Source organism: Corvus brachyrhynchos, unplaced genomic scaffold (genome assembly GCF_000691975.1).
Source record: "Corvus brachyrhynchos isolate BGI_N302 unplaced genomic scaffold, ASM69197v1 scaffold136, whole genome shotgun sequence".
In the NCBI taxonomy this organism is placed as follows: domain Eukaryota; kingdom Metazoa; phylum Chordata; class Aves; order Passeriformes; family Corvidae; genus Corvus; species Corvus brachyrhynchos.
In genome coordinates this window covers 8,858,074-8,869,926 of record NW_008239080.1, presented here as the reverse complement: position 1 = coordinate 8,869,926, position 11,853 = coordinate 8,858,074, and the positions used below count along the sequence as shown (strand labels likewise).

Genomic DNA, 11,853 nt, shown 5'->3' with positions numbered 1-11,853 from the left:
GGAAAGAGCAAACATCCTCCTTTCTCCACAGGGGTCCATTTGATCTTGTCTTCTTTTTTTAATATAACAAAAGGTGAAAACAGGAAAAAAAGAGGAGATGGCATTCATCATAGCCTCAGACACTGAATTTTCCATGTTTCCTAAGCTTTTTAACAGCTTTTATAAAGTGGGAAAACACATAATACTCTCTGCTTCTTCTTTGTCTTCTATGCTGTCCACAGAGTTATGCTTTTTCTCCATAGATGAGATTATTATGCTCTAAAATTCCTATTTTAAATGTGTTGATTTAAAAAACAACCCAAGCAAAAAACAAGTCAAGATATGCAATTGAATAAATCTATTTTGAAAAAGAACCAATACATCTAAAACTAGGGAAATGATACACATCTATATTTATAGGTTATGTATAAATGTAACAGGAAATATATTCCTCTTGGTCATATAGAAAACTAAATGTGCCTACCTGAAGTCAGAGCCTACCCTCTTCCCATTTTCAGGAATTCCAGGATCAGGACACGTATCAGATGCAATTGCATCCCCACCCTGGGTCACTGCAAAGTAAAGGAAAAAACGTATTTAGACATGCAGCTCTAAAGATGACTATTTACTTTTCCCATACATTAACTTCCATGGCCTGAATGCAACCATATTTTACCATTTTTTCTTGAACCAGCTTAAATTATTACATAAAAGAATCCCCATATAATTGACTCATTTGGCAAATTATTTATTTTCATTGGTTATGGCAAAAAATGTTTTGTTTCTGTGGGAAAATAAATGATTGATTTCCCACAGTCAGTGATTTTTTTTATGCATATACTAGGATCCACAGTTTTCCTCAGACAGGGAAAAAGCATTTCATGAAGTCACGTTCTGAAATATTCACAACACACCATTGTAAGATTAAGAGAGTACAAAAAAATAAAATATCCACAATACAATCTGTCCGTAATAAGATTTAAAATAAACAAAAGCGAAGAACCCAACCATGATACTGTACAACTGTAGAACAGGAATACTTTTATGAATTCCAGAATCATTTAGGTTGGAAAAGAGCTCCAAGATCATTGAGTCCAACTTTTGATCAACCACTACCTTGACTGAAGATAAAGTTAATCTCAAAAATATACAAAATACCCCACTGAGCAACGGATTTGTAGCCAGCTGAATATGTCCTCATGCAAATGAGGCGCAAATCTTTATTTTTTGTTTTCAGCTAAAAATAGAAAGAAAAGGTATCCTATACTGTTCCATTCTTTTTGTCCTCCATTCTTTCTCCATCCAGACTGTCAGATACTTAAATTATACTATCTATATAAATACCCAAACTTATGGTCCTCTCAAAACTCAAAACAATTTCAACATTGTTTTCCCTTTTTTCCTTCTACATTCCTAATATGGTAATTAAGGAATACGTGAAATTTAAAGTAATTAATCATAAAGCAGAATACTGAATATATGGAAAACCTGAACACACATGTGCTTTTTATCCTGCACATATACATGTACGGTGTGTGCAGCTGAAAAAAGGAAGAACAGTCATAAAGACTGTATTGGGTTTGCATTGCCAGGTTTTGGTAGTGGGGGTGGCTACAGGAGTGACAGGAACTTCTTCCATGTCCAGCAGAGCCAATCCCTGGAGGTTCCAAAGAGGGACCTGCTGCTGGCCAAGGCTGGGCCAATTAGAAATGGTGGTAACACCTATGGAATAACAGAACTAAGAAGAGAAGAAAAATTATTGTGCAGTTGTAATTGCAGCTAGAGAAAAGCGGGGTGAGAATATGAGAGGAACAGCTCTGCAGACACCAAGGTCAGTGCAGAAGGAGGGAGAAGAGGTGCTCCAGGTACTGGAGCTGAGATTCCCCTGTGGCCCATAGTGAGGACCACGGTCAGAACTAGTAGAAATTTGTGGATCATGTTTTCCATCTTAAAAGATTTTTGGGAAATCTTTAAGAAAAGGACAGAGCATTCTTCCTGAATTAAAAAAAAAAAAAAAAAAAAAAAATTGGAATATTTCAGCTGCACAAAAATAAATTACACAAGTCTGAGTGGATTACAGATGACAGCATTACAACTGAAAGGTGATGAGAGATTAGATGTAAAAAGCAGCTGTTTTCCCCACACAGCGATATGCTTTCAAATTTAATACAGCAGTAAAAGGAGTGGTGACAAGTAGGATACATACAATCAGATGTCAAGAGCTATAAATCTTCATGTCTGTTTTGGCAGCTTCAGGGACAATTCATTTATACAGAGATTCAAAGTTTTACAAGGGAAGACTTAAAGAACTAAAAAACTGCATTACAGCACTACAAAGATACAACTAACACAATGCACTCTTACGGACCAAAGTCCTTGACCTGAGCACAGGTTCTTCTGCAGAGAAGCAGAGAATCTGCAACGATTACAGTATATTTTAACATTTGTCTTTTGGGTTTTTTTTAATCTGGAATGTTTTAAGAATACAGGAATCATCTCTTTATCCACATCTTTTTAACACTACTTATTGTACTGCATACATTTTCTTTAAACTACATCAAAAAAGATTATGATAGTATCAAAAATTTCTTTGAAGACACAACTGAAAATATGAGGTCTTGCTTAAAAAAAATATTTCCTTCTAAATACAAAAGCCAAGCACGAGTAAAAATTCAGTTCATCTGGACTTTTGTCCATGTGTAACACCTGGAATTCAGCATCTTGAAAACTCTCTACACCAGAGCACAGTCCTGCTAATTTCACTAATGTTATTTAGATTGATAAAGTTTTTTGTGTTTGAATAAAGGCTTTCAGAATAAGTGTATACTAGCTAGTATTCATAGATTTTATTCTGCAAGTTTAATCTTCCAGTTTCTTGAAAAGTGTCAGCATTGAGATGCAGCTATAGTGAGAACCTGGCCTTGCTAGAAAAGCAGCCTGTTTTCTGATGTTTCTTAAAATAAATTCTCTTCCTACTAACACTTCTTCCGTTGTTTCAGAAAAAAGAAAACGTCAAAAATTTACTACTTTTAGCAGAGACCTGTAGCTATGTTAGCAGACAAGAGATTCAATTTGGACTACTCAATTGCCAAAATACAAACATAAGCAAAACAACTGATAGGGTTATTCGACTTAGTAGGTTTACTAAACATGAATCTTGTGGTAACAATTGTTATATGAGGTGGAGAATGCTACCTTTGCTACCATGTGTTAAGAACATCAAATTGCAGTGAAGTCATCTCCTTTTACGGATGTACATACATACAAAATGCCTAAGTACTTTGGGACATCAGTAAATGTTGAAAGAAACCTTAGTCATAGCATAGAATGATCTCCCCAGATGGATGACATCCTTTGCAAAATTTTCTTCTCAGCCACTACTTTATTCTGTCAACACACTCTCACACCAATATCAGAGCAGGATGGTTCAGCCTCTTCCTTATCCAGAGAAATACCATCTCTCTAAATAGGACAGATATCCTACATCTGGAACTCGACATATCTTCCTGGATGTCTACAGGCCTTGTTAAACATGGCCCAGGTTTTTACTTCTATTTTCCCCAGTGAACTGTCAAGTGTACTTTTAACAGATGGTGTTTGCATGACATGCTGTCATGACAAAATAAATCCAATTCCCTGTAAAACAAACCTGCCTGATTTTATCTTTCCAGATGGGAAAAAATAAAGGAGCAAATCTCTCAAATTAGTATAACTATTTATTGCCTCTAGTGGTTCAGAGACACCAGGGACTTTAGCTCATATAGGTATATACTTTTACATGTTAGCATGCTTAAAACCTTTACCTGCCAGTATTTTGGAATTTACCTAAAAATTAGGTATTAAAATCTATTTTAGCACTTACATTTATCATTCAGACTGAAAATAGATGAAAAGATGACCAAACAAATTTCTGTTAGAGACCTCTATCTTCCTCTGTTTCAATCCTGCCAGATTTCCACTTTATCCACTGCTATCCATTGCTATTGAGATCCATAACATTAAAATGAGGAAGTATCACCTTTGATTTGAGTATCTCACTTTCATAATACGTTTAAACCTTGCAGTCACTACAAGTATTTTTGAATACATCATTTCTATTCACCCAGTCACATGCCCAATCTTTCACCGGTTTAAATTTGAAGAAAAAGACTTTTGTATGCTCTTGAAAGAACCATGTATAGTTTATACTCTTTCTGCACCGTACAAAATTTCGTTTACCTAGGGAATTAAAATGTGCTTCATGCTTTTCATATCTTTTTTCTGTTTTTGTCCATCTTCATGATATCAAGCTTGAATTGTTTTTCTTTACATTCAAAGCTCAGTCCCAGACTGAGTGTATTTTAACTATCATTTCAGTTTTCATTATAGAATTCAAAAATTTCAAAACAATGGTGTCAATGAAAATGGAAAGCAATATTCCCATTTAAAGCTTGCAAAACTTAGAAATAAATATCAATTATGCAAAACCTTTGGCAACACTATGCACTAGTTATCAGGATTTATCTTAAAGCACTAGCAATGTTCTTCTACAATGCAGATATAAACTAAACATCTATAAACTGGTTTTTATGACAAATAAATTTAGGACCAGTCTAAATAACACCAGCTTCTCTCAATATATTCTCAGTACATTCTCAGTATACCCTCTCTGTTTTAAAAAACAGTTTAAGAGTATAACATCCTGGCTAATATCAAAGTAAGACATTACTTTACATAGACAGCTCCTCATAGTGTCTCCCAGTTCTTCAAGGAACCATCAGCTAGAGGAAATGGTGAGTATTCCATGAGACTAACATCAGAAAAAGTATTTGAAGTCACAGGGCAGGCAGAAAAGCGAGGAAATATTCTAGTCAGGTTTGGGGTTTTTTTCTTCTTTTTCTAACAGCAGGTTTGAGAACATCAAAGATACTTCAACCACCAGACATGTCTGTAGTACAGAGACAGAGCACTCTCAGTAGATACAACTTAACTCTGGAACTTCTCTACATATCAGGCTATTATATACTGCAAAACTTACACATTCTCAGGCCTTTCTGCAGAAATAATTGAAGAGAACCTGGGAGTTCATTAAAGTGATTGACAGATTTACATTCTAGGGTTAAGACTAGTGATTTAATTTCTATTTGAAAAAAATAAAATCTATTCTTTCTTTACTGATTGAGAACAAATCAAGAAGATTTCTTCTATTTTCTCAGTTGGGATCATAAAGATTACTGTTTCCCCAGCTTTGGAGGTCATCTTTATTGTTTTACTTGACGTATGACACAGGAAAATCAGAATTCCTTTAAGATGTTTCACATGCTCTGATTCTAACACAATAATAAAGAAGAAAGACTGGCAGTAACTATAAACATAAATCAGACTTTAAAATATTGTAATAATAATAATAAACAATTAGCAGATACACTAGCATCCTAATTTAGCTCAGCATATGGGAAGTGTTTAATCAAGGAGAAGTATTAGGCAGGAGGAAGGGCTGATGCAACAGATGTTTCATGCAGCAACACAAGCAACATGAGGTCTCCCTTGTTATAATACCGGTTCTAGTCCAGACATGCTGACCTGCTTTAGATGCATTTGGAATCTGAAAATACATTAATGATCTACTCCGGCTTATGTAAACTATGTGATGAAATACTTTGAAGGCCTAGACTTTGAAGCAAAATGTTACTATATATAGATGTATTATACTGCATATCTTTCTTTAGTGGCCATTATGCTATCAAAAAATATTGGGTGTTCATGCTTCAGGTTCCAACACCTACAGTTTTAAATTTAACAAGTTATGGCAGTCTCTTTAGACATTTACTCATTCTCCTAGTGGTAACACCAGCTTTAAAATAAAAATGCATAACCCAGGAACTCTCATTCCTTCAATAATTTGTTCTGAATGCTTTTCAAATGTAACCAAAAATTGCAAGAATGACCTTCAAGAAGGCCTTGACAAATTCACCCTGGAGGCTAGACAAAAGACCCTAAAATTCCCTGTGGAAAGATATTGTAAGAAATGGCAGGTTTTCTAGAGCAGAGTGACAAGTTGTGGCCCAGAGGAGGGTCACAAAGATGGTCAGCAGACTAGAGCACCCTTTCTATGACAACCGTCTGAGACAGCAAAGGTTGTTCAGTCTGGAGAAGGCAGGTTCCTTGGAGACCTCATTGTGGCATTCCAGTACCTAAAGGAGGCTTATAAAAAAGAGGGAGAACAACATTTTACCCAAGCAGATAGAGATGAGGGGAAACAGTTTTACAATAAAAGACAAGAGATTTAGATTCCATGGCAGGAAGAAACTACTCAGAGTGTGTTGAGGCACTGGAAAAGGTTGCCCAGAGAAGCTATGGACGCCAAATCCCTTGAAGTATTCAAGGCCAGGCTGGATGGCATTTTGAGAAACCTGGTCTTGTGGGAGGTATCCCTGCTCATAGTGGGAGCGGGTGGAACTGAATGATCTTTAAAATCCCTTCCAACCCAAAACATTCCATGGTTCTATGAAGTTTGTAAACTGAACAAGATTGCAATGAATTAGTACTTTGCCTCTCTATTATGATGAAAATAAAAGCTTACATATGTAAATATTAACCTCTTTCCAGTCAAGAAGTCAAACAGAAGCACAGTGACACTGTTTCAATTAAACAAGGTATTAGATGCACTAATTAATGTAAGAGCCAACTTGATTATTCATTAAGCTCCTTAGATTTACATTTATTTGCATTTCATTTTTTTAAAGGTTTCATATTGTAAAGTATCTAACAGTTCTAGATATCTAACATAAATATCTAACAAAATTTTGGTCTTTAAATCATTTTGGTTCAAAAATGAAACCAAACACTTCATTTATTCTTTATCAAGTGTACTAGAAAGTATACTTGTTTTATGTAGCAAAGAATACTGCCATCACTGAAAAAGAAAAAAGGATGTATATATTTGGTGTCTTGACAATATTTGGAGAAAAGATGTTTTATCATTGTATAAAAGAACCGAATATACTGCAGTTGCGTTGAATTCAGAAAGCTGGAATTAATGGAAAAAAAGAAAGATTATAGAGTACAGCTTCAATCCACAAATATATTCACAGGCAGAATTAACTGGATGAAATTTTCCACCATAGTTTTGCTGCATTTGCTCTAAAATGTCAGTTACTCCCATCCTGAGAATAATTTCAAGCTTCCAAAGTTTTTGATTTAACCCATATAAAAATAAAAGAATGAATTTGTGAATATATTAATGATCAGAATACATATACTGGAGGAGACCTTTTTTTTTTTCCTTTGGAAAGATTTATTAGGATACTTCTTAGGTGCTGCACTTAGCAGCACAGAAGCTTTTTTCTATTTCAGTATAGTGTCTTACAGCAAAGAATAGCAAGGTAGCATCATGGTTAAACTTGCTTATAAACAGTGTCTTTGCATACACCAAATCATCTGTAGTAAATTTTATTTTTAATACTATGACACAGTCAGAAAAGGGCAAACTGGTTTGATTTACATAAAAATACACATAAAGTCACACTTGGTTATTTCATTAATTTTGATCTACAGAAATTTGACTACACTTAAAAATGATGAATTTATTTATTAGAGGATGCAAAGTGGATTTAACTCCTTTTTTTTTCCCCCGATATGTCTTTTGTAGAATGACATAAATGAAAAGGATTAAGTTGGAACTCTAATAATGAGATACAAGGGCATTGCTTATATGGGCATACAAAAGTATACAGCTACTGCCTTATAAATAAATAAGATCACAAATGTGATAGAAAATACAGATTTGAATAGAAAATACAGATGCAATTAAAATACCAAGACAGAAAAAAATATGTATTTCAGTGGTACAAAGAGTGCTATAGAATATTTTTCCATACAATTTCATCATGGCTTTTAGAAGACTAGAAAATTACTTTTAGTAGAATGAGTCTATCATACTTTTTAAGCAACTCCTTTAGTAGAAATAGCAAAACACTGATCTTATTTCTGCTGTTACAAACAATAGAAATAAACCCTCATGACACTTGTAATATTGAAGTGATAGATTACTGAAACCCAGAGAAATGCAAAAGAAAAAAAGAGACAAACAAGGACATGTAAGGAAAGTTCAACCATGTAATTGCTTACAAGAAGCTAGTTCAAACTCTTTTTTTCCCTAATTTACCTATGAATTGGCTAAAATATTGGAATACTGTTGAATAGGAAGATATGGTCATGTTGACACCAGATGGCTTGGGCTCATAAGGCTATTCTGGGCAGTCACACAAGGAGAAGACATTATCCAAAACCTGCCTAGAGAACACTCTTACAGATTGCATTGTGTTTCTTCAAAATGATTAACAAATCTTACAAAGTATTGTTCCAGTAGTTCAGAAAGCCACGGCCAGCTGCTAGATTTAATTTAAAACTGAAATTCTCTAGTGCTTCTCACTAAAAGAGTATTTTAACCACCCCCCTTGCTTCAAACATCAGATTAAAAGCTACTAATTTCTGCAACAGAAACAGTTAAAAAACCTTATAACTGTCACATGCTAACATTCATTCTTTTAGCTTTTTTTGAATAAGCTCTAGCTCTTTCAAACACTGGGAAGTAAATCATCATCCTACTAGACTGCAGCTGTTAACTTGGTTGGAATACAGGATCCCTGTAATTTACCAATATATTTATGGCACTCCTTTTCCCAGCAGATGGCGATTTCTATCAGTAGCCTTTTACATGCTATAACCAAAATAGGTGCTGAGTCCAACTTCTCCTTGTTATTCCTTAGTGTCCTGTTTTTTGGCTAGGACAGAATTAATTTTTTCACAGTAGCTGTGAGGGGAGGGGGCCAGGAGCTGTGTGGGTATGTCTAGGTTGCTACTCTATAGCACCTAAGGGCACCTCCAGTGGCATTCTCTCTTCCCAGAAGAAAGTAGGCATAATTTATGGTTAGAAAGAAAAAAGGTGTGTGTGCAGAGGATCTGTGCACTCGTGTTCATTGTCTCAGGGTCATGCTGGTCAGTGAGAAATTTTTGGCACGTGAATCACTCTCATTTGTATACTTTCACTATTAGTATTATTGCTCCTACTGTTCATTTTCTGATCTCATTGCTCTTTCCAGTAAATTGTTTTTATCTCAACCTGTAACCTCCTGTAAAAAACACAACCTTTTGTGTCTCTCACTAGGTGGGGGAGCCACGTCTGGTTTGGAGTTTTGGGGGCAGGGGGATCACTAAATTAGGGAGTGTCATTCCTAAACCATGACACTTAAGTGATGATAAGGCCTGAAAATAAATTTCTCTTATATAAATCCAGTAGTGGTTTCATCCCTTCTTAGTGAGTGAATCAGCAGTTAAAATAAAAAAAAAGAAAAGAAAAAAAAATAAAAGAATAAAGCCTATTTCTCTCTTTCTTTTGTTTTGATGTGGGGGTTTTTCGACCAATTTCTTTTCAACAACTGAATTTAAGACTCATTCAAGCTTAATGAAGCAACTTAAGGCTCAGCAGATGCATAGCTTTCAGTCAGTCTGGGAGCTTACTAGTCCACCTTTTCATGTAGTCTTGAAGAGCCTGCTCATTCCTAACATTTCATTTTACATTTACCCCTATTGACCTCCATGGGTTGCTTCACCATGGTATTCACCACAGGCTTCAGGAGAATCTCAGCTCCAGTGCCTGGAGCACCTTCTCCCCCTCCTTATTCACTGACCTTGGTGTCTGCATCATTCCTCTCACATATTCTCACTCTTCTTTTCTCTGAGCACAATTATATCTCCCCAATAACTTTCTTTTTTCCTACTTAAATATTTTATCCCTGAAGTGTTATGACCATCTCTGATTGGCTCAGCCTTAGCCGGCAGTGGGTCTGTCCAGGAGCCAGCTGGCATTGGCTCTACTGGACATGGGGGAAGCTTCTCACAGAAGCCACTCCTTAGCCAATGCCCTACTTCCTTCCCCGTCCCTCCCCTCCCCCACCCTCCCTCAGCCAGTACCAAAATCTGGCCATACAACATACAGCGACTTAAAGAAATGTATTTTCATACAGCTAAGAAAATACATGTTTAGGAATTGTGAGGGAAAATTGTCAAATATTTACCCTTTTAGTGCAATTAAACATATGGATTTTAGCTTGATTAAAATACTACTTAAAAGTTTGAGGTGAAAGGATCAACTTTAGTTTTAGCAGAAGTTCTAATTTAAACAAATTTTCTATATGAAATAGAATATATTGGGAACTGGAATATATTCTGTATCCTCCATTTCTATGTAATCCCACAAGTCACAAAAAAGCTACAGTTCAGAATCAGATGCATTCATCACACAGAGTTTGCGTGTGTGTGTGTGTGTGTGTGTTGGTTTCACACTCTCTCAATTCACAGGTGTCGGTGATTGAATCATGGACCCACACCTGCAGGGAACCCGAATCATTTATTCAAAGCAACGAGCTTTGAACTCATTTGAACTCAGAAAAGAACACTTTTCTAAGGCACAGTATTTCCTTATATGGCAATTCTCACTCCCTGACCTATTCTGTGTTGCCACATCAGCAACACACTTCCTCCTATGGGATGATCACTCGCTGTTCACCCATCCGTCAGCTCCTGGCAGGCTCCTCTCCAGACGGGTTTGTCGCATGACTCCTCCTCCCCTCAGGGTCCAGTGGAGACAAGCCTCCCTGTGCCACCATGTGCTCCTTTGTGCTGCCATGTGCCTTTGCAGGCAGGTTTTACAGCTTGTAACTCAACTTTGTTCCATCTCTTCCCACACACAGGCAGTTATGCAAACCTCCTGAGATACTGTTCACCTCCTTAAAGATAAAGCTGTATCATGAGAAGTAGGAACTCTTTTGATAATTGCAAATGCCAAATTTTCACAGCTGTTGAATGCATCAGACCCCAGGAACAGAAACTGAACTTGCAAAAACCGGGCTGACCAGGCTGAAAACCTGGGTCCAATTTTCTTCAACTGATAGGCCACATACAACAATATTATTGACAAATGAAGTGCAAGAAAACTCCTGATGACACTAAAAAGCTGAAATTTTTCAGCAAGTGACATTCATTCACTGATGGTTAAATACAGTTCCACCAAATGAAATATGTAAGTTTGCATTATGTTCACTCTCATTTAAGATATCACCATAGTAGGTATCCCTTAGGACCGCAAAATCACTCATTAAGACTTGCCTGAGCTGCACTTACCCATGCCTGAAAACTTAAGAATCCTTTCATTTTAATTTATTATTTATAAAGACACCAATTTAAAATGTATCTTCATCAGTCCTGATACTTAAATAATGACCTACATCATGTCTTTATATTGCTCAAGGTCATGAGGGGAAGACAGAGAAGAAACTGTCCCACATCACTGCATAACAACTGTATTGTAATGTCTTTGTGGTCTACTTACAGTAAAACTACTTAGCACGCATCTAAAAACTATTAAGTCCTTGTAACAATAAAGACACATAAGAATATTATGAGCTCCTTAATCATTAGTTTTTACACTATACTTTGAACTTGGACTTGCTGCAGGTAATGATATTTTTGCAACAATTGTAAAGACTAAATTTGCGTTGCAAAGTATTTCTGTCCAGTCATGAAAAATATTTTACTCTCTTGGTATTATATAATAACCAAACACAAGGAAAATGAAAACCATTATGTCAGTGAAGTCAACAGATAAAATTTCACTAATGATCAGGGTTGTGAAATTTTATCTGACAGGCAAATGATTAAAAAAAAAACTGTTTAAAAATTAAATACATTACCATTAATTTTTCACACCACATGACAGGAAGTGAAAGCAAAACCTTGACATGAAAACAAAATTACCATTACACATTTTTCCTTAGAAGATCACACAATAAACTATGTGTAAAGCTTAAACATGCACCTTAGCATGAAGAGTTG

At 35.8% G+C, this 11,853-nt stretch overlaps 1 protein-coding gene across 1 annotated transcript in view; it reads right to left on the bottom strand.

Annotated features, from left to right (window-relative positions):
- CSMD1 (CUB and Sushi multiple domains 1) overlaps nucleotides 1–11,853 on the bottom strand; it is a 1,107,925-nt gene that overhangs the window by 338,208 nt on the left and 757,864 nt on the right. Inside the window, exon 8 of the mRNA XM_017739215.1 lies at nucleotides 464–551. Coding sequence (XP_017594704.1) covers nucleotides 464–551 — 88 coding nt within the window. The remainder of the gene's footprint in view (nucleotides 1–463; nucleotides 552–11,853) is intronic.